Source organism: Ambystoma mexicanum, chromosome 14 (assembly GCF_040938575.1).
Source record: "Ambystoma mexicanum isolate Mex_15411 chromosome 14, UKY_AmexF1_1, whole genome shotgun sequence".
Taxonomy (NCBI): domain Eukaryota; kingdom Metazoa; phylum Chordata; class Amphibia; order Caudata; family Ambystomatidae; genus Ambystoma; species Ambystoma mexicanum.
Genome location: NC_090940.1, coordinates 97,486,163 through 97,509,620, shown reverse-complemented (window position 1 = coordinate 97,509,620; position 23,458 = coordinate 97,486,163). Strand labels below are relative to the sequence as shown.

Sequence of the window (23,458 nt, the reverse complement as noted above, 5' to 3'; positions counted from 1 at the left end):
CCAGAGTCAGCAGGAAAGAAGCACCGGAATGATGGGGAGTAGTGTATGATCTCCAAAGGAAAGACCTGCGCCACCACCAATGCCAGTTTGGCGTTTTTGACTGCAGCCCTATCAGCCGAAACGCTGGCTTGATCGCAGCAGAGGCTGCAATGCCCCTCTTCAGCACTGTTATGACCTTGTCCAGGTGGAAAGGGGTCATGGTGCTGAAGGATGGATGGTCGCTACACTGACCTCATTGGTAGTTCTGCAGGTCATCTGCATGCCAGAAGATACACAATTAGTGGCTCAATGACCCACAAAAAGCCCACGGACTGGTACCAGCAGAGATTTGCACCACACGCAGTGAGCCCAGTTGCAACACTACTTTACCTACATCACAAAGTGAGCAGTTGAGGAGGGATTCCACTATCGGCCCTGCACTGGACTCTTTCCTTTCTCCTGCAGAGGCAGCCCCAGGGAAATCCTGTTGTAAACCCTACACAGAAAGCACAGGGCTGCAATTGATTTACAAAGCCCACGCATCTGATGCAGATTTTGTGCAGAACGGCAGCCAAGAAATGCCTTACGCACGGAACGGAAAACTTGCACCCTGTAACATAGATCATTCATCCCTGGTGGTAGTGAACAAACATTTTGAAGTATTTATAAAAATGTTTTGAAAAATACCTACCATATAAGATCATTTTCCTACCCAAAAAATAAATGTAGAGGATGAAGACCAGCTCTTCAACCTGTTTGCTAGGATGAAAAACAATAACTGGTAGTTGGGCTGCGGGGCATGTCGTAAAAAGGGGAACGCGGGTACCGGGTGTACAACGATGGCTTCACGCAACACCGGTCGATATTCGAAATTCTATTCCTACGTTATGCTGTATCTTTGAGACGTTGTTTTGGCCCAGCGTGCTGCAGGGGGAAGCAATACGCTGGGAATAACGGTGAGAGAATGGACATATGTAGTTGGAAAGTTGAAGCTGGTTGGAGCAACGATCACGAGTCCCACTTAAATGAAGAGAGTGACAAAGATTGAGAAAGCATGGTTGCGATTTGTCCCATTTTAGGCATGTGTCTTGAGAAATACTGACTTTTACATGTGAATCGAAAACCAATGTACATTTAAATTGCTGCTTTGTCTTACACTATACACACACACATGACCATAATTAATACATTTCACAAAAAAATACATTATTGCACTTCAAGAAACAATATCCTTGTGACGGTCCTTAAATTCTCTCAAGTGCCAGCAACACATTAGATGCCTTGACTACATCAAGCACATGTAGCAATAAAACACAAGACCAAAACAAGTGAAAAGAAAATAATTTTATTTTCAGTGGGTCCATCACTGAAAATACTGTTTTGTTGATGCAACACATTGCAAAAAAATCTCAGCTTTTCTTTATTTGAAACAACTACAATATTTACAGCATGTTTCCATAAACACACATACACTCGGACACACACACACACGTACATTTAACCCCCATTTCTGGCCATGATTCTTATGCTGGTAGAGGCATCATATGCTTTTCAGCTGCCCGTTTTCTATATTCCCTTTAGTTTCGCTCTTGAATTGCACAACCTTGTCTCCGTTTTTCTCTGGGCGTGCAGTTAAAAAAATTCTACAGTAAAACCCCAATTCCGTTCACATTGTAGAGCCTTTTTATAGTGATTGCCAAATTAAACTTTTCAGATACTGAATAGCTACTTGCTGCAGAGTCTCTGATAACACATTATAACATCTGGCCTGTTTGAGGGCAGTCATCTCATCCGGGCACACGGGGGTGAGAAATACACAGGCCACATTATGGTCTGTTGGTTCTATGGGAACATTTTATGAATCCAACCATTTTGCAAAGGTTCCGGACTGAGTGCAAATTGGCCCCACTGTCATGTTTGGCTTTGTTTAATCACGCACAGAGATTATTCAATTAGACCAGAATAATGACAACATGACAAGATGGACCTATGTAAAAATCACTGCAACATTTGCATTTTTCTCCAAAGAGCCCCATGGAAAGCTGAATAAAGCACAGTCTTGGGAATCTATTTACTGGAGACAAAGCGCATGCACTTCCGGTAAGGCAGAGGTTTCAATGGATATCCTGTATTAAAAAAGGAATATTTGCCCTCGGCCTCAACGATACAGGAATAAGGACCCTAAGGAAATGGAGCAGCTTTTTCCTCAGGGTGCGTAACAGGATGTGCATTCAAGGAACAACGTTTGAATGCAAACCTCACATGCTGGCTCAGTGGGGATATTACACTGGCTGCGTAATCCTTGGATGCAACATGGCTATGCCTCTGGAAAGACCTCCTGCCCAAAGTGCATGAAATGCTTTCTTTCGAGGCAACCATACAGGTGCGCCTGAAATGCAGTGCATTGCTCCATTGCTCCTGTTGATCTCAAAAGGGCCCATTGATCAGATGTTTGAGAAATGTGTTGCCTTGTTACAGCAGAAAGTAATAAATGCCCTAATAAAGAGTCCATAGTGCTAAGAAAAAGGTATTCTAGGACTGGGCAAACTTTTTAAAAACTAATTTTAAGCATCTTTTTCTTCGTAATATGTAAACTTTGAAAATCTCAGAGCACTCACAATGTATTTTTTCCTATAAAATAATCTGAACATCCGAGAAACTTTTTTTTTCTTTTTTTTAGAGCCAGTACCAGTATTGCATCAAATCAATATAAAGGCCCTGATTCATGGATTATTTGCGCCGAAAAAAAACGAGATTTGTGCGCCATTCTGCCCGCAAATCCCCATTTGTTAAACAGGGATTTGCGGGCAGAATGGCGCACAAATCCCGTTTTTTTCGGCATAAATAATCCATGAATCGGGGCCATAGTCTGCAGGAACGGTGTCAAAGTGGAAAACCTGAAGTTAAAAACCCAAGCACTTGGAAAAGGTAGACGAGGTCTGTCTTTGTAAACCACAATGATGTTCTCTTGGCATTTAGGGCTTTCAAAATATCCCTAATGAAGTGTGTCGTTCGCTTATTCGGGGCAGGATCCTAAAATCTGCTTTGCTTGCGTTTTGAGAGATACTGAATAATTGAAATAACTGCAGGAATAAGATGGCTGCGCTCAAGGTCTTCAGGTGTTTTGCAAAATACAGCCTACACCGTTATAGAATTCTTATTGAAAATATAGGAATCAATACATTTGCACGAGAGCAAAATAGTTACAATGCTAGAATCTCAATTGTATTTTCCGCACCATCTTTTCCACATATTTTCCCCTGGACACACTGTAAAGAAACAAATGCAGATGTGTGACAACACAAGATTGTCCATTTCACAGTTACAAATACTCAAAAATTACAGTTACAGAAAATATAATCACTGAAAGAAATTCAAGTCAGAAAAAATAGCGAAAAGGCGAGATGGTATTGGTATAGTAGGACGAGTAGGGCTGTGCTGAGCAAACGGGACAGAACATATATACTCAAAATGATTTTGTGGCATAAGCGCAAAGTTGAGAACTATTATAGACTGCAGTCTAAAGGATGCCTGCAAACTGTTGAGTAAAATCGTGATACGATACCGCATGCTCCAAAAAGCTCTTCAGAGATTTACAACTCTTTTTTTGTAAAAAGTAAATATCCCTCTTTAAATGTCTTACATGCCGTCCCTGAGCATTGCTCAGACAACAATGAGGCTCAAAGCCGAGAGCAGGAACATCCTATTTCCAGACTACAGACAGAAACCAGACACTACTTGCTTTGAGTAGTTTGCATTGCCGGACACAAATTCAGACGCTGAAGTTTTACCAATCCTGGAGGCCCTGCACTCAGTTGGTGATCGGGCAGGGATAAAAAGCAAGATAAAAAGAATGATATCCACAGGTGACCCTCAATTCTCTGTCCACGTGCTTTGACCGGTAACTAGGCTCCGCTGAAAATCACAAATGCACATGGCAGTTTCAGTTAAAGGCCAACTCCAGGGTCTGAAAGCAACAACCTAGTGCACAGCGGAGGACTCTCCTGGTGGCACAGGTAGTCGAAAAGAAAAGCTGTAATGCAAAAAGCAGGGCTTTTACAGTGGTATAGCTGGGGAAAAGCAGTGGTATGCTCAACAACATTAGAAGGGTGCTTTCGGTCAAGACATGGCATCCTCAATTCTTCCAAGTCAAGTAAATAACAAATGACTGCTTTATCCTTCTTTAACACAGGAGACGGGTGACCTTGGTATGCAACACACTTATTTTCGAATATCCGATTGATCAATCAGAACACCGTGGACGATCTTGGCATATTTAACTCATTGCTGAATTGTTGCAGTACTGAATCATTTTCATTTCCCCCCCAAAATTTCTAATGAGCTATTTTCAATACTCCAAGATATCAGCTTCATTGAAAAAGCGCTCATGTCCCAAATAATGGAAAAAAGATGCACCACATAAAATTAGTAAACCTGAACACGCACCAACAAACCAACCAATCAAAATCACGTTTACAGCACAGCCTGTCGGGTTAAGGGGGGGGTGAGACCCCACAAAGGTAGGGAGGGAGCAGCAGAAAGGGTGGGCCAACTTCAAAAGGTAATTTAAATAACAGTATTTTCTCTCTCTTTCTCTCTCTCTCTATATATATATATATATAAATACAAGTTCTGATAATTCTCAGACATTTTAGTGCATTGCTGTAAAAAAAATCTTAGTGCAGTTTTCTCATTTACAGTTTTTAGCTCAAAAAAGGAATATGGTACAATGTATAGATGTGCAGCTGTACTGCTGAAGCGTCCGCAGCTCTATTGACTGGAAGTCATTTTTACACATGTCCATCTACATGTTTTTAAAAATAAGAAAGGGAATCAAAAGTTGTATTTGAAATCATGGCAACTATTTTTGGCAAATAAATTATAAAGAGATTATATTGTATAAACTTAAACATACAGGATGTTGAGTTAAAGCATTTGAAATGCATAGAAATAAATAGTTTTTAACACGAGAGATTCATGCTCTCAGACAGGTCTTTAGTTCCAAGCAGATGGTCTATCTGCAAGTGTAGCAGAACATAAAAAAATATATAGAAAACATTTGGGCTTCTCCAGGCCGTTGCCATTTTCGTCCTCTCCCATGAGTTGAGACATCTCAGCTGCTGGGTTTGAAGGAGGCGCAGAGCTTCTTCTGGGGATCCACCAACCCAGAAAGTCTTAGAAAAGGTGCAGTATTAGCTCACACTTCCGCCCCTAACTCGATGACCCCGGCTTCAATCACTGCAACATATCTGTCCTCAACTTGAAGCAGGAGGATGGTTTTGTCAATATGCGACCGACTACCTGGATCTCTGCTGCAAGGCACCCAGCGGTGAATCACCTGGTGGTTACAACCCAAAACACAAGGTTATTTTCAAGTAGTAAACACTTTTGTAAATGCAAATAGATGAATGAAACTGCATCATAATATGCACTCAAATCTAAAATAGGCAAATATATACGAAATATACGATAATTGAGAGAAAAGGCGAGCTACGAGTGGAAAACATAATACAGATGGCCATTTCTCATGAAACTCAATGGCACTACTTATAAAATGAAGTGTTATGCAATTGGACAGATAATCACATCATTATAATGTTCATTTGTGATACTATGAAAAATGTATGCGCTTTAGGTGTAGTAAAATTGCTTTACATACAATTCCATGGAACCTTGAAAACCATTTGCTGCTGGCCGATGATGGATCAAAGCCTACCATCAAAGCAGCTGAACTTAGTAAAGACTTTTACTGAGATTGATGTTCTAGTTAGTACTTTTGCAAGGTATTGCACCAATCACTCAGAACAGGGAAGTTTTACCTAAACATTTTATGCTTGGTATGGCTCATGCCGCTTAAGTAGGCATATACGTAAAAATCTATGAAGGTATTGCTGATCGTGCACTAAGAGGGATGCACCTTATAGCAACAGGATAGCAAATCTACAGTTTAGGTCAAGAACCTGGAAAGGGCAGTTGTCACTCAGTTTCGTTTTTCAAACGAGAGGGTAGCATAGACTAGAACAACCAATGAAGCTAGTGTGACACGCAGCGTTACGGCAGAAGCCCTTTACAACCAAACCGTGTCAGAGGCCCATAAACCAGAATCACTAGTTCACAGGTAACTGTGGAATAGAATTGCAGACAGTAACATGGTGTGTGGAATGGCACTACAATAGAACTATCAAAAGAGCTTGGAGAATGTTATGCAGTGAGCTGAAGGAGGATGAGAAAAGGATGCAAAGGCTACAGTGATGGTGAATAATATAACCAAATAAAGACACAAACACATTCTGGCTGTGTGGAGCACTTACTTATAATGGTCCCAATTTAATCCTAAAATTGCCCTAACATTAGTCACTGCATGCTGCATTATTTAAAGAGACAAGGACCTGAGAGGCTTGACAAGATATGAAGCAAAGGGGAAGTTCTTTCTGTTACAGGAAGAATGTGATGTATTGAAAACTTTTCAAAGGCAGCCTTTACTCTACATTATCCATAGCCTTTCTTCAGTGTCTCACTTAATCTGTAAGATCGGTCTGGCTTCCCGCAGATCAGGCTGTAGAGCACAAAGCACCACGCCCAACAGGTTATGGTGGCTTCTACATGCCTTCCAAAATCCTTACAGAGAGATACGAACTTCCAAGACAATATTGCTGTTTATGACATTGCTCCAGGAGTCGCTCAATTTTGAAGCCAAACCTAGTTTGAAACTCAATTTCCAAGTCTTGGTCAGACAATAGCTCATGACATTTTGGGTAATTCTCGAGACCGAAAGTCCCATTGTTGGGGAATTGTGCTGTCCCTGAACAACAGCCAGCAAACAGTGGAAATCAGTCTTAATCTGACTAAGCGATCTAGTTTTCGGTTTATTGGTCTAGGCTATTCTTGGCACTGTACGATTGATAACAGGAGAATATAGTCTGTGCACAATAGTCTCCTTGGAAGCCTGTTTGGCTATTGTGGTCAACAAAGACAAAACACATTCCCAGTTCCTTGGGTGTGGTGCAACATCATTTTCCAGAGCCCTGCACTTAACAAGGTTGTGCAGGAGCATTTCCTCTTTGGATGAACGATTTGGAAATAAAATGATGGCCAAGATCTCGGTTAAAATGAAAAGCCGAGTTATCTTTGGGCTCAAAGAAAGGTTAAGTTCTAACAACCTTGCCACTCACCACTCAAAAAAGACAGCGCAAGGCTCCCCAGCAGACATAATGCATCTCCTGGATACAATGTCACCACAACCAAGAAGGCAGTGCTCCAAAAACCCCATCTGATGTCAGTGGAAGCCAGTGGCTCGACGTTCAAATCTCAAACAGGGCGAGAGGCTTTTTATTGAAGGAAAACTTGCCACACATTCCCAAACAGCTTTGGACAATTGCACCGCTTAAAGAAAAAACCTACAATTCGGAACTACAATTATCTTGAATGGCTACAAGGAGGTCTGGCAAGATTCCACCTAAATCACCAATTTAGTCGGGTTCGAGACCAACAAAGGAACATGATTGAAGGGAGCCTGTAACGTTCACGCTTCGGTCTACTAAATCAGGCAAAGAATCACGTCCATTTGCTTGCATCATGCTATATAAGTACAGTCTTTTATTGATGCTCATAATCCTTCATTAGGAACACTTGGAAATATATCGGAACATCAATTTCTCAGGTTCTAAGCTGGTGTGCGCAACTCCTGTTCTTGAGAGCTGTATGTTGGTCCGATTTGCAGGATACCAAATGAATAAAGATTTTCCATAACAACTTACTAGAAAGTCTTAATTCTATTAAAGACTCGGAGGCGAGCATTATGCTTCTCTTTCTTTTATTCGACAATAAAGAAAAGAGCTCAGCAGCAAGATATTTGTGCACCAAAAAGTGAGTGTGCCATGAGTAATGTGCAGAAAACAGGTGCACCAAATATATATAATAAACATAGCAATATAACAGTAATATCTTAACATAAAAGGTAAGAGTCTCTGAAGAAAACTACATTTCCCAGGGAGCTTGGCTGCAGTTCATTTTGAGGCCATCAACACGTGACCTAGTCCACCAATAGTAGTTCAGATCCCCTGCATAAACAGTCCTAAACATGATGACACTTCCTCTTTCTGGGCTGCGAACTTGGCTGTCCATAGGAGATAATTGTAGCTAACTTGAAGAAGAAGAAGAACTTGTGTCGGGCCGTGATCAGGCGGACTTGTCTGCAGGCGCTGTCAAGAAAAAGGAAAATTTTAGTCTCTTGTATATGACAACCCTAGATCCCTTATCAGGGTGAGAGAAAATCTTGGCATTATTCCGATAGGGTACATGTAAAACATTAATCTTTTCATTACATCTTTAATTAACATCAGGTAACATGTTGTTATTTTCTCGCCGGGTGGGATAATGCTCGCCTCCGAGTCTTTCATAGAATTAAGACTTTCTAGTAAGTTATTATGGAAAATCTTTATTCTATGTCAAGACCGGAGGCTCCCATTATGCTTGTTTAAAGCTTACTTACCACAATAGATGCCGGCTGATCTACTGGCTTTAAGTAGAATTGTTTGAAAACTGATTCACTAGCCCAGTCTGCCATCCTCATGGTATCTTCTAGGCGAACTCCTGTTATACCTCGACCTTCGCCGCATCACACTCCCCGGGGTCTGCCCCGTGCCTCTTCAGTCTCCCGTGTTAATAAGGACAGTTGGGGAGCTCCATGTAAGGCCAGAAAGAGGGACAAGAAAGTGGTTGCTCTTCATAAGGGGCTACGGCGCCGTCATGCACCTTTTTTCTCACGCTGGCAGCTGCCGTGGAGAATAGCTGCAACAAACTACATTTCCCAGAAAATCTGTCAAGGATTGTAGTTCCCGGCGTTAATACGGGAGCCTCATTCTCGAATATGTCACGCCTCCTTGTATTTAAACCACAGCGGTTTTCAGAACGCTGCTTCTGTTTATAGTTACAATCTGCATTTTCTGAAGTGCTCCTTCTGTACCTTAATTCTGGAAGTCTCCTGTTTTTTCCGTGTACCGACCTTGCCTGCTGCCTGGACTCTTGGATTGTGTTTTGTTTTGTTGTGTTTGCTGACTGCCCGTGTACCATGACTTTCGCCTGCTGCCTGGACTCCTGGATTGTGATTACTTCCTGCTTGAATACCATAACTTTTGACCACCGACTCTTGAAATCCTTCATTAAAGTGCTTCCTTTCTCCTGGGGAATAACACTGATAAGAACAATTCTTTATTTGGAATCCTGTCTTCATTGAACTGTTACCTCATCTTTGGATAACATTGCTTCATTTCTAAAGTGCATTTTGGAACGCTTTGCTGTGGTGCACCATCCCGAAACCAGTGCAACCCTCGTTCCGTCCGGGGATAGCTACCCTACTAACCTTCCTTTTTTTTGTTTTATACTTTCGTTGTTGCCCAGGATTCTTTACTCTTACTTCCACCAGTGGTAAAGTATATTTCCTTGATTACCGATGTTGGGCAGTTTCACATTTAGCTAGTATCTAAAGCCTCTTCTGCTTTATAGGTTGCTCCAGCTCCTTTTTTATGGCTTAAGGGGAACTCACTCAGGTACTCTATTTAAGGGTAATAGTCTTGGGGAAATCCTGGGTTGAATCTGACAGAATATTCATCTCTTGTCTTTTCTTTACAGCTGGGTCCATGGCGGTGTGTTCTACCCGCTCTTTTGATTGATCGGTCCCCTTGTCTGTATAGTTCAGCAGGTGGTCATATCAGTTTAAAGAGTTCATTCCCTCACAGAGAGGAGGCTCAGGTGGAGGCTCCAACCCGAGCTCCTTCAAGCAACTCTCCAGCACAAGAGGTCCGGTCTGTTTTACACACTCCCTATTCTGGTGAGTAACAAAAACAGAAGCCATGGATGAAGTCGATCCTTTAACCACCTTGGTTCGCTTGGTGTCCGAACTTCGTTCTGACATGACAGCTGCACATGATGCTATCCATCATAGGATCAACACTTTATGGAGTTTTCCAACCCCTCAAACCCTGGGGGTGGATACTTCTGCTGCTACTGCAGCGGGTTCGACTGGTCCTACGGCCTCTGCCTTTATGGCAATCCCGGTGCTTATGGCTACCCAGTTCCCGCTGGCCCCCCCAGAACGTTTCTCCGGGGAACCCAAACAATATCGCACATTTATCAACCAGTGTAAATTACATTTTCTGTGTCGGCCCACTGCTTTCCCTAATTCCACTACAAAGGCAGCCTTCGTCTCTCCCATCTTGGGGGTACAGCAGCAGCTTGGGCTAATCCGTTACTTGAGTCCAATAGCTATGTCCTCTACGACTGTGATGCACTCATCACTGCCATGAACAGAGTTTTGATGCCCGCTATAAATCTCAGGCTACTGACCTGGAGTTTCTCAATTTGCGTCAAGGCACTTCTTCTTTGTTTTCGTACCTTACTAAGTTCAACCAATTGGCGGCTGAAACTGATTGGCCTGAAGAAAAAAAAAAATCAGCCGTTTTTTATGAAGGGTTGTCGGAAGAATTAAAAGACATTTTGGCTACAGTACCAGTGGTTCCTACCACTTTTGGTGAATTGCTAGATCTGGTTTTGCAAATAGATGCTAGAAGGTCCGAAAGAAAGGGGGAACGCAAGGCACCAGTCCCTGTTACTCCTCATGTGGATCAGTCTTCTCTGTCTACTACTGTTCCGGAACCTATGCAAATCGGGGCAGTAAGAGCTCCTTTGACCCCTGAACAACGCGAATATCGCAGATCACATAATCCATGTATGTATTGCGGATCTGCTGAACACCAACTGAAGGACTGCCCTAAGAAACCTGTCAAAAAGTCAGGAAACGCCAGAACCCGGCGATAGACAGAGTCCCTATGCCGGGGATGCTTTCTTTGGACTCTCATTGTGCTGTTTCTGCTCCTGTTAGCCTTCCTGTGGTGTTTACCACCGAAGCTAACACCTTTTCCTCTTTGGCGATCATTGATTCTGGGGCCACCGGAAATTACATGGATTATGATTACGCCACACGTAATATTTCGATTGTGTCTAAAGCCCAACCCAAGGCTGTTCACGCTGTGGATGGTACATCTTTGATCTCTGGCCTAGTTACACAAAATACCTCCTTAGTTCGTATGCAAACGGAGGAAGGACATGCTGAGTCGATTTCCTTTGACCTAATTAAAACCCCTCAATTCCAGGTCATTTTGGGCATCCCTTGGTTGCAACATCATAATCCAGCCATTGATTGGGCAAAGAAAACTGTTCAGTTTCCTTCCACTGAGTGTAATGAGAAATGTTTCCAAGACACTAGTGTGTCTCCTGAGTCTTCTTGTCAGGCTTTGGTTGCGTCCATGTCTATAATTGGAGCCATCACTAAGTCACCAGAACCTGAAATCCCTCCTGAATACAAGTCTTTTTGTGACGTGTTCGACAAAGGAGGGGCAGACCAGTTGCCACCTCAGAGGCCCTACGATTGCCCCATCGACTTATAGCCAGGTGCTAAGATTCCTGCTGGTAGGGTCTATTCTCTTACTGTACCAGAAGATAAGGTCTTGAAAGAATACATTGACAAGGCTTTGGCCAATGGGTTTATCAGACCTTCAAGGTCCCCTGCGGCCTCTCCTCTCTTTTTCGTCCCTAAGAAGGAGGGAGACCTCCGCCCCTGTACTGATTATAGGGCATTGAACGCGGTGACTGTAAAAAACCAATACCCCCCCTCCCGCTCATTTCAGTACTTTTAAACCAACTTGGTTCCTCTGTAATCTTTACTAAGCTTGATCTTAGGGGTGCATATAACCTTGTTCGAATTAGAGAAGGGGACGAGTGGAAGACCGCCTTCAAAACACGTTATGGATTGTATGAATATCTGGTTATGCCGTTTGGTCTGTGTAACGCCCCGGCCACTTTCCAGGCGTTTATGAATGACATTTTCCATGACTTTTTGGATCAGTTTGTGGTGGTATATTTGGACGATATCCTCATATATTCGTCCTCCAAAGAGGAACACACGAAACACGTGCAAATTGTCCTGCAACGGTTGAGAGAAAACCACCTATTTGTCAAGGCTGAAAAGTGTGTTTTCAACTCCACTGAGGTGGAATTTCTTGGTTATGATCTGACTAGTCGGGGTATACGAATGAGTCGCTCCAAGGTTAAGGCTATTTTGGATTGGCCCGTTCCTACATTGATTAAAGCCTTGCAATCATTTTTGGGGTTTTCGAACTGCTATAGGCGCTTCATCCGTTCTTTTTCCTCCATCTCTGCGCGGCTGACGGCATTGACCAGTTCTAAAAAATCCTATCAATGGAACCAGGAGGCACAACGAGCTTTTGATGCCCTTAAGGCAGCATTCACTTCTGCTCCAGTATTACAGCATCCTAATCCTTTACTCCCATTTTTGGTTGAGGCCGACGCTTCTGGGTCGGCTATAGGGGCAGTTCTTTCCCAGAAATCCCAAGATTCAGGGGAGATCCATCCAGTCGCGTTCTTTTCAAGGAAATTGACACCTTATGAGCGCAACTATCCAATCACGGAACGAGAACTCCTAGCCATAAAAGACGCTTTTTCCGAATGGCAGCATCATCTTTTGGGGGCTCGACATCAAGTCACGGTCTTTTCAGATCATCAGAGTCTTTTGGCATTTAAATCAATGAAATGCCTTACTGCCCGACAGGCTCGTTGGCATCTTTTTTTTTCCCCAGTTTTATTTCACAATCACATATCGGCCGGCCCGATTGAATTCTTGTGCAGATGCTTTGTCACGCATTGCCCTTCATTCTAGCAACAATGTCTCTGACAAACCTATTTTGTTACCTTGTAACGTTTTCTGTGCCTGCACCCCTCAACCTACTCTGCGGACCTTGATTTCAGATTGGGTCCCCACACAAAGAAGAATGTGACACTCTTAATCTTGATGTGGTTCAAGGCCTGCCCTACATTCAGGGATGCTTGTTTGTGCCTCCAGGACAGGCACGCTTACGTGCTCTGGCTTGGTCACATGACTCTCTATTTGCGGCTCATCCGGGTCAACAAAAGACGCTGGAGGCTTTACGCCGATGGTCTTGGTGGCCCACTATGTCAAGGGATGTGATTGACTATTTGACATCCTGTTCAGTATGTTCTCAATGCAAAGTCTCCCGTTCTAAACCTGTGGGTCTGTTACAGCCTCTTCCTGTGCCCCACAAACCATGGTACATGGTTTCTATGGACTTTACTGTGGATTTACCTCCTGTGAAAGGCTTTGATACCATATGGGTGGTCATTGACTACTTCACCAAGATGGCATTGTTCATTCCTTGTTCAGGTCTGCCTTCTGCTCCTGTCTTGGCTTCCCTTTTTCTCAAGAACGTTTTCCGATTCTTTGGGTTGCCTGCTATCATGATTTCGGACCATGGCTCTCAGTTTACGTCACGTTTTTGGAGGGCCTTGACTGCTTCCTTGGGTATTGACGACCGGTTCAGTTCTGCTTATCATCCTCAGACTGATGGACAAACCGAGAGGGTTAATGCCACCCTTGAGCAATTCCTTCGGTGCCTCTGCCTCCGCTTTCAAGCATCATGGTTGACTATGCTTCCCTCTGCAGAATTTGCTTATAATAATTCTATGCATACTGCCTCAGGAGTATCACCGTTTTTTGCTCTATATGGTTGTCATCCACGGTCTTTGCCACTAGATCCGACACTTCCCATCGACAACCCAGCGGCTCAGGACTGTGTGAGGGAACTGGTGATGATCCGTAGAACGGTTCGTTCACATCTGCTTCAAACCCAAACAAGAGCAAAAAAGAATGCTGATCGTCACAGAAAACTGGCACCTGACTATAAGGTGGGCATGAAAGTTCGGTTGTCCACCCGCAATTTGCGAATACCTGGCAAACGCTTGTTGTTGCCTAAATTTGTGGGTCCTTTTTCCATCACAGAGATTATAAATCCGGTGGCTGTACGCCTTTCTTTACCTACCTCTTGGAAACAGCATCCCGTGTTTCATGTCTGTCTTTTGATACCTTGTCCGCCCTCTGTTCGGCTGCCCGATCGCCCCCCTCCGGTTCAAGTGGACGGGGGTGATGAGTATGAAGTGGCGGAGATTCTGGACTTTCATCTCCAAAGGGGTGCCCCTTTTATCTGGTTGATTGGAAAGGGTACGTCCCGAAGACAGATCCTGGGAGCCATTGTGCAACATACATTCTCCTGCACTCTTATGCCGTTTCCATGCTCGGAGGGGGTCTGCGCCGCCTTTGGGGGTGGATGCTGTTACACCTCGACCTTCGCCGCATCACACTCCCCGGGGTCTGCCCCGTGCCTCTTCAGTCTCCTGTGTTAATAAGGACAGTTGGGGAGCTCCATGTAAGGCCAGAAAGAGGGACAAGAAAGTGGTTGCTCTTCATAAGGGGCTACGGCGCCGTCATGCACCTTTTTTCTAATGCTGGGAGATGCCGTGGAGAATAGCTGCAACAAACTACATTTCCCAGAAAACCTGTCAAGGATTGTAGTTTCCGGCGTTAATACGGGAGCCTCATTCTCGAATATGTCACGCCTCCTTGTTGTATTTAAACCACAGTGGTTTTCAGAACGCTGCTTCTGTTTATAGTTACAACTGGCATTTTCTGAAGTGCTCCTTCTGTACCTTAATTCCAGAAGCCTCCTGTTTTTTCCGTGTACCGACCTTGCCTGCTGCCTGGACTCTTGGATTGTGATTTTGTTGTGTTTGCTGACCGCCCGTGTACCAGACCTTTCGCCTGCTGCCTGGACTCTTGGATTGTGATTTTGTTGTGTTTGCTGACTGCCCGTGTACCAGACCTTTCGCCTGCTTCTGGACTCCTGGATTGTGATTACTTCCTGTTTGAATACCATAACTTTTGACCACGGACTCTTGAAATCCTTCATTAAAGTGCTTTGTTTCTCCTGGGGAATAACACTGGTAAAAACAATTCTTTATTTGGAATCCTGTCTTCATCGAACTGTTACCTCATCTTTGGATAACATTGCTTCATTTCTAAAGTGCATTTTGGAACGCTTTGCTGTGGTGCACCATCCCGAAACCAGTGCGACCCTCGTTCCGTCCGGGGATAGCTACCCTACTAACCTTCCTTTTCTTTATTTTATACTTTCGTTGTTGCCCAGGATTCTTTACAGTACTCTTACTTCCACCAGTGGTAAAGTATATTTCCTTGATTACCGATGTTGGGCAGTTTCACATTTAGCTAGTATCTAAAGCCTCTACTGCTTTATAGGTTGCTCCAGCTCCTTTTTTATGGCTTAAGGGGAACTCACTCAGGTACTCTATTTAAGGGTAATAGTCTTGGGGAAAGCCTGGGTTGAATCTGACAGAATATTCATCTCTTGTATTTTCTTTACAGCTGGGTCCGTGGCGGTGTGTTCTCCCCGCTCTTTTGATTGATCGGTCCCCTTGTCTGTATAGTTCAGCAGGTGGTCATATCAGTTTAAAGAGTTCATTCCCTCACAGAGAGGAGGCTCGGGTGGAGGCTTCAACCCGAGCTCCTTCAAGCAACTCTCCAGCACAAGAGGTCCGGTCTGTTTTACACACTCCCCATTCCGGTGAGTAACACTCCTGCCTGAAATGCTTTAGAGGCCATGGCTCCTCTAACTGAGTGGGCTCCGAAATGCTTGGTGTCTATCCCTGCTTGAGCTAGCGTCCACCGGACCCAACGTGCTAAGGTCGGTGCTGATACTGCTTTGTGCGGTTTACGCAGATCGATCAGTAGCTGCCCGTTAGGGGAGGTTCTGAGTGGAGCCGTAGACTTTCAAGCATTTAACCAAGCAGAGCTTGAGCAGAGCTTCGTTGATCTCTAAAGGCGGGATAGGAAATCACCCTGGAATTGCACTTTGTTCTTCTATGATTATGGAATACAATGCCATTAGGAGAAAAGGTTCTGCTTGCTAGATCTAGAGCTCAGATGTCTGAGACTCTCCTGCAGGAGACCAAGCAGAGTAGAGTAGTGAGTCTGCCAGATAGAGCTGTACGCGATAGTTCTTTGTTATTAGGCCATGCCAGAAAAAGGTTCAGTACTTTATTAACGTCCCAAAGCTTGTCATAGCGAGCTGGAGGTGGGACGGTAAGCCTTACACCCTTGAGCAACCTGCAGACGAGGTGGTGTTCTCCTGCTGGTACTCCTTGGATAAGGTCATGACCTGCAGAAATTGCTGAACGGTAGGCGTTCACAGACCTGTAGGCGAGCCCTTTTTCCGCTCGGGATGCTAGAAAATTCAAAATCTCTTCTATAGGTGCTGAAATTGGATGTAATCCTTTCTCACGACACCAGGAGCTCCAGATGCTCCAAGAGTTGGAGCATCTCTTCCGGGTACTAGAAGCCCAGCTCTCTTCGATAAGGTTGATCGCTTTGTGAGACATGCCTGGGACTCTCCATCTTGACCTGAAATCCTCCAGGCTACTAAGGTCAGAGATCTGTTGAGGAGAGGATAACGTTGACCTGATGGCTCTAATAGAAGATCCTGAAACTGGGGTAGTAGGGTTGGAGAATCCGTAGAAAGTTCCAGAAGAACTGCATACCAAGTCTGAGATGTCCAGACCGGCGCTATAAGGATCAGATTTGCATGCTCCTGACAGGCCTTCGCCAGGGTCCTCGCTATCATAGTGAAAGGAGGAAAGGCATACAGTATTTCCTGGGACCATGACTGTAGGAATGCGTCTGTTGCAGCTGCTGCTGGGTCCGGCCTCCAGCTGTAGAAAGCTGGTAGTTGGGAGTTGAGTCTGGAAGCAAATAGCTCTATGGACATCGGACCCCAGATGATCTGAAGGTGGAGGAAAATCTCTGTTGATTCTCCAATCGCTGTAATCTGTCGAGTGGCGTGAGTACCAGTCCGCTACTGCATTTGAGAGGCCAGGAAGGTACTCCGCTGTAACTGAAATCTGGTGATCCAGACAGAAATGCCAGAAGTCTTTGGCTAATTCTGCTATGGGTCTCGACTTGGTGCCGCCCAGATGGTTGATGTGTCTTACCGCTGAGATGTTGTCCATCTTTAGTAAAATACAGCAACTCGCTTTGTCTTTGGCAAAAGAGCGCACTGCAAAGGAACCTGCAAGAAGCTCTAGACAATTGATATGAAAGTCCAGCTCCTGTGGGGACCAAATCCCTCTCGTGGCTATGGGACCGCATCTTGCTCCCCAACCGGAGCGACTGGCATCCGACTCGATAATATCTGGAGCGGAGCCGAAGATGGCTCTGCCGTTCCAGGCTTCCATGTGAGAGAGCAACCAGTTGAGCTCTGTCCTCGCTTGAGGAGACAGTGTCAGGAGTTGAGAATAAGAAAGGTTTCTCCTTAAGTGTTGGCCTTTTAATCTTTGCAGCTCTCGATAGTGAAGAGGGCCGGGAAATATTGCTTGGATGAGGGATGAAAGTAGCCCTATCACTCTTGCTAGTTCTCGAAGGGAGAACATCATGTTCTGTAAAAGTCTGCGTATTTCTCTTTTGGTAGAGTGAATCTTGGCTGATGGGAGTCGAACCTGCGAATTCTGTGTATCCACTATGAATCCTAGAAATTCTATATTTCTGGATGGAAGTAGAACTGACTTCTCCCAGTTTATAAGAAAACCTAGGCTGTGCTGCAAGTTTATTGCCAGTTCGGTTTGTTTCTGAACTAACTCCTGTGATTGGGCCATGAAAATAATGTTGTCTAGATAAATTAGGAGACGAACACCTTGCTCTCTTAATCGAGCTACTACAGGTCGTAAGAGTTTGGTGAATACCTAAGGCGCCGAAGAGAGTCCGAATGGGAGACTTGTGAGTTCCCAATCTCGGTTTCTCCAGGAGAATCTGAGGTAACTGATGTGTGTTTGATGAATCGGTACTGCGAGGTAAGCGTCTTTTAAGTCTAGACGCATAAGCCAGTCGTTCGGTCTGAAGATCTCTGAGCATGTGTTTACCTTCCATTTTGAAATGGCGGTAAAGGAGGAACTCGTTGAGCGCTCTGAGGTTTATGACTAGGCGCACTTTTTGCTTCCTGCGTACCAGAAAAATGGGACTGAAGAAGCCTCCCTGACTTGAGCAGGGGCGAATCGCGTGCTTCTGATGGAGACGGAGTATTTCGCTGTCTAAGGCTGTTTGGTCTCATAGAGACATTACTATGGGAGTGGGGCGACATGTCTGAACGGGCTGTGTAAAAAACTCTAGGTGTAGACCCCGAGCTGTGTCCCTGACCCAGGCATCTCCCGATAAGGTATCCCAAGCATTTGCAAACATCCTTAACCTCCCTCCTATAGGTTGGCTGGCGCAGTTATCAGTACACTGACCTGTGGGTTGTTGCTGGGCTGGGTATCTGGCCGCTCTCCTCCAGGGACGCCCTCTACCACGACCTCTCGAGGGGAAGAAAGTGTCAGGGCGTTCCTGCCAGGAATTATGCTGGCCTCGAGATTGTTGAGGTCTCTTGTTGAAGAAGTAACGGCCGGAAGAGCAACCTCTTCCTCGTCCAGCCCTGGAGAAAACCTTGGTTGCAAATACTCTTTTATTGAAGCCTGTGCTTTGTCTAACGCTGTGAATGTCCCAATGAATTTTGTCATCTCCTTCATGAAAGGGTCTCCGAAAAGCTGGCCTTGCGCCGTTGGGCCGGATTCTGTTTCTGCCAGTTCAGTTAATTTGGCATCTATCTTGTATAGGATGCCTTTCCGTCGCTCTGTTGAGATGGCGCAACTAGCGTTGCCCAAGAGGCAAATAGCCCTCTGGACCCAACCGGACAGTATCACTGGGTCGGGGTCCGATGAGGAGATGGCTGCATTCGCAAGATCGGAGATTTTTGCTAGTGGACCTGCAATGTCCAATACTTTGTCCTGGCAGGCTTTCCAGGCGCGATCAATACCCTTCCTGGGGTCTTTAATGTTTTTACCCAAAAAGGTAATCATTTTAGAATCGAGCTCTGGAGTCAGAGCTACTTTATCCGCAATGTCTGGTCGTGGACATTCCGCACGTAGTCTGGCGCGAACTTCTTTATCAAGCAGCTTGCGCAGCCTAAGGTGGATGTAACTCGATGTCTTGGAAGATGGTTCCCAGTCGGTGGACCTGGGGTGTATTAAGTCTTCCAGGGTAAATGTACCTTCAGTAGAAGGTTTGGTCCTGGTTGTGTCATTAGGGATGGGGTCTGCCGCAATCCCTGACGCAGAGGGTCTTGAATCCTCGAAATGAAATTCCTCATCTGAAGAGGAGTGAGAAAGATCAGCGTCGTAGACGTTTTTGTTATGATGATCTTCTTCCGAGCTTGTCCGTGTCCCTCCGGACTTGAGGGTCTAGTTCCCCTGGTTTTCTCCTCGGGGTAAGAGGGTAGATGGGAAGGGGTTACCTTCCTATTCATGAAGGCTTGTTTCAGCCTTGAGAAGGCGTCCGTTACGGCAGCTGTGGCATTAGATAGCTGGCTTGGGGGGAGGGGTCGGGGGGGTCGTAGAGCTTTTACTCTTGCGAGCCGGTATACATCCCCCTTCTGTAAGGTTTGATTTTATTTTATTTTATTTTATTTATAAAGCGCAAAAAACCAGGCCCAGGGGCAACAGGGCGCATACTCTTAAACATGTAAAAAAGCAGTAGTTACATTGAGTTACAAAAATATACAGCATATATACATGTACCGAAGGGTACCATTAACAGCGTATAATACAGGGACCGAGCAGAGAGAAAATGTATATTCAGTCCTGTACCCCACATGGAGTCTGGACTGTGTCAAGGTCTCATGAGTCTTGGGAGAGCAGCCATGTTTTAGCATTGTTCTTGAAGGAGTGGAATGATGGTTCAATTCTGATAGGTGTGGGCAAGGTGTTCCAGAGTTTGGAGGCCAGGACGGGGAAGCTCACCCCACCAGCTTTTTGGAGTTTGCATCTAGGCACGATGAGGCTGGGAGTTTGGGCTGCTCTGGTAGGTCGAGTGGAGGTGTGGCGTGAGAAGTTAGCGGACAGGTAAGGTGGGGCGTTGTTGTTCAGACATTTGTGAGTCAAAGCTAGGGTTTTCAGGGCAATTCTCTGTTTTACCGGGAGCCAGCGTAAATCCGATCTGACGGAGGAGATATGAGAGCGTCTCAGGATGTTTAAGGCTGCCCTTAAGGCATTATTTTGTACAGTTTGCAATTTATTAAGGTTAGACTGTCCGGTCCCTAGGTAGAGAGCACTACAGTAGTCGATTTTGGCCATAAGAGTTCTGGCGAGTGTGATACAGTTGGAGGAGTTTAGGAAGGGTCTACAGGCAGTGATACGTTTGCAGGTATAGGCCGAAGCTGAACTAACTGCATTTGTTTGTCTGTTCAGAGAAAGCGAGGAGTCAAGATAGACCCCTAGCGTCTTAGTATCTTTGGAGACTAATGTCATTGCCGTCAATAATGAAGAACGTGTAGGTTTGGTCTAGTTTGTTGAGCCGATGATTTGATCCTAAAAGAGCTCAGTCTTATCATCGTTAAGGCAAAGTTCGTGCTGTGCCATCCAGGCCTGGATGACCGAGTAAACATTGTTAAGGGCTTTGGTGTCAGCTGTATAGTCTCCTGTGATAGGAATGATTATCTGGGTGTCGTCCGCGTAGTTAGTGTAGGAGACACCCAGATAGTCAAGCACATCGAAGAGGGGCTTGGTGAATACGTTATACAACGTAGGGGATACACACGAGCCTTGAGGAACGCCACAGTGAATAGGGGAGGGATCCGCTGATGCCAGCGGTGAGAAGACCCTCATGGATCTATTGCTCAGGAATGAGTGGATTCAGGCATTGGTAGAGTCGGAGAAGTGGGCTGCGGATTTGAGATGCTGACAGAGTATTTGGTGGTTGACCAGATCAAAAGCCGTGGAGAGATCGAGGAGAAGGAGAAGAGCTAGCTTCCCATTGTCCTTCAGTGACTCCATCTGAGTTTTCAAGTCGATCAGAGCTGACTCTGTGCCATGTTTAGGGCGGAACCCTGATTGTCTTAAGCCCAGGAGATTGTTTAGTTCGAGGTAATCCTGAATCTGCAGGTAGGCTGCGCGGTCCAGGATCTTCAGCAGGAATGGGACTGTAGTGATAGGTCTGAAGTTAGTTGGGATATTAGGGTCAAGGGAGGGTTTTTTTAGGAGTGGGATAACCCATGCATCCTTTAGGTTGTCGGGGACAATACCGTCTTGAAAGAAGCATTTATGAATGCTGTAATGAACGGGGCTAGCTCATGAGATGCTTCCTTGATAATAGGTGCTGGGCAGGGGTCGCCTTGGCAATTGGAAGGTTTTAATTTGTTGATCTTTTCTACTTCGAGAGTAGTGAGTGGGGAGAGGGAGCAAGGTTTATGCGGATAGGTTAAATGTGTATTAAGTGTAGGTGTGGTCGGTCAAGCTGTAGGGATTTCTGTTTGTCCCCGATTTTAGATTGGAGGGTAGCAATTTTACCCAGGAGTGCTGACTGAATATTGGTGCACCAAGTGTTGTCTTTGGAGCAAGAGTCAGGGGGGGCTGCAGGTGTCTCGAGTTCCTTAAGGATATTAAAGAGTTCCTTAGTATTGGACTGGGCTGACAATGTGGTTATTATAAGATAATAAGGTGCTTCCTTTTCTGTGTTCTCTTCCTCCCAGGAGGGGAGGTCCCTCTGAAATGCTCCTCCATAGTGTCTAGACGATTTTGTATGGGAATGAGCATATCCGTTACAGCTTTCTTAACACTGGTCTCCACAGAGGATCCCAGAACCTTCTGAAAACTATTAGCTATCGCCACTTCATCTATGTAACAGTGATCTCCCTCAGCCTCATACCAAGCCTGATCTGATTGAGGAGAGTACTGTCTGGCATTATAAAATAAATGCACCTTACTCACTTTATTTCTTTTTTTTCTTTTCTGGGCTTCCGAACGCCTTCTCTCACTGCCCAGTAATGTTATTTCAGTTCAGCTTTGTAATTGTTCTTAAATGCTGAATAGAGCATTTCTTTGCTATATGCGCGGTGAAAAACCAGCGAGAAGAAACGGTCGCTCTTGTCTGAGGAAAGATTCCGGCGCTCGAGCTGCAAGAACCGTTATATTATAACGGGCCTGCACGCTCGAGCGCCGGAATGCAGAGGAAAGGACCCGGAGAGCAGGAGCTCCCCTGGCGGCCTGCATGCGGTGCAGCATGGTCCGACTAGGCCGCGCCGGATCCCCAGTACCTCAGGAGCGCAACAATGTCGCAACGAAGCCGGCGCGAGCCCTCGGAGTATCCGCTGGACGAGCGTAATAAATAACTGATCAGTTGTGACCGTGTGAAGCGGTCTCTGAGGTCAGAGGACTGACGTTGGAGCCCAACATAAAAGTACAAATTATTATTATTATATTTATATATTTTTTTAAATGAATATTGAAAGTAAAATTCGTATAAGTCTATAACTATGCAGTAAACATATATTATGACATTTTGTAACGTTATCTTAAATTCGAAAATCATGACGTAAGCAGTGCTAAACATGAAGTACTTATCTCTTGCTGTGAGCAGCAAAGAAAGAGGAAGTGTCATGTTTAGGACTGTTTATGCAGGGGATCTGAACTACTATTGGTGGACTAGGTCACGTGTTGATGGCCTCAAAATGAACTGGAGCCAAGCTCCCTGGGAAATGTAGTTTTCTTCAGAGACTCTTACCTTTTATGTTAAGATATTACTGTTATATTGCTATGTTTATTATATATATTTGGTGCACCTGTTTTCTGCACATTACTCATGGCACACTCACTTTTTGGTGCACAAATATCTTGCTGCTGAGCTCTTTTCTTTATTGTCCAATAAAAGAAAGAGAAGCATAATGGGAGCCTCTGGTCTTGACATAGAATCCAAATAGGAAATAATTTGCTTATTCAGTAGTTATCCTGAAAAGCTGAATGATATGTAGGCTCGAGCGACAGAGGTGTGCACCACGAGTATAGACCAACACAACATCCTATGACGTGTAAACAAATAACCCAAAGCCAGCAAGCTCCCCTTTAACTACAAAGAGTCTGACATTGAGCGTATAAACGGAGCTGCTCCAGAGAGAGAGAGGACCCTTAGGTTGTCCATGGATGCGCCAGCTCCCAATCCATGCTGGAAGCGGTCTTTTGCCATGGAAAAACGATCCTCTTGGTCACCAATATCGTAATCTACCCGAGAATGCTCACCTTCATATGTGCCTCCATGCAGAGATTCTGCACTTTGAAGCCACTCTGCTTGTAATAGGACACCTGGGGTGCCCAACATGATGATGTACGCTGCGCTGCTAGAACTCCCCGACTCCATCGAGTCTGTGGAAACATCCTGGTCCAACTTTTGGTAATGACTGCTTGGCTTGGCTGGGGATTCGGGGGTCCCTGAAGCGGAACTCTGCAGAGCTTGCCCTCTTCTGCATATCTGGAAACATCACCAGTATTTCACATCTGAAGGACTCCATGTACCATGATGTCGCAAGTGCCTTCTGGATGGCCGTTATCTACCATTTTGGAAAGGTTGCAAATACTGAGTTTACAGAAGAGGACTTGGGTGGCGACGGCGTACTAGTCCTTGTTGAATGATTATGCTTGGAAAAGCTTGAAGCAGTTCAGGCGTCAGACGTATTCCAGTGCTTCT

General features: G+C 45.0%; 1 protein-coding gene across 4 annotated transcripts in view; it reads right to left on the bottom strand.

Moving 5' to 3' along the window:
• Positions 1–1,308: 1,308 nt before the first annotated feature.
• PCNX1 (pecanex 1) overlaps positions 1,309–23,458 on the bottom strand; it is a 1,666,514-nt gene continuing 1,644,364 nt past the window's right edge. For 2 of the 4 annotated variants that reach the window (XM_069638597.1, XM_069638599.1), the window contains exon 36: positions 1,309–5,317. In XM_069638597.1, coding sequence (XP_069494698.1) covers positions 5,177–5,317 — 141 coding nt within the window. In that variant the 3' untranslated portion in view covers positions 1,309–5,176. Of the gene's footprint in view, positions 5,318–5,355; positions 8,181–23,458 lie in introns of those variants that run through there. The other 2 variants (XM_069638595.1, XM_069638598.1) reach the window with 1 other exon arrangement.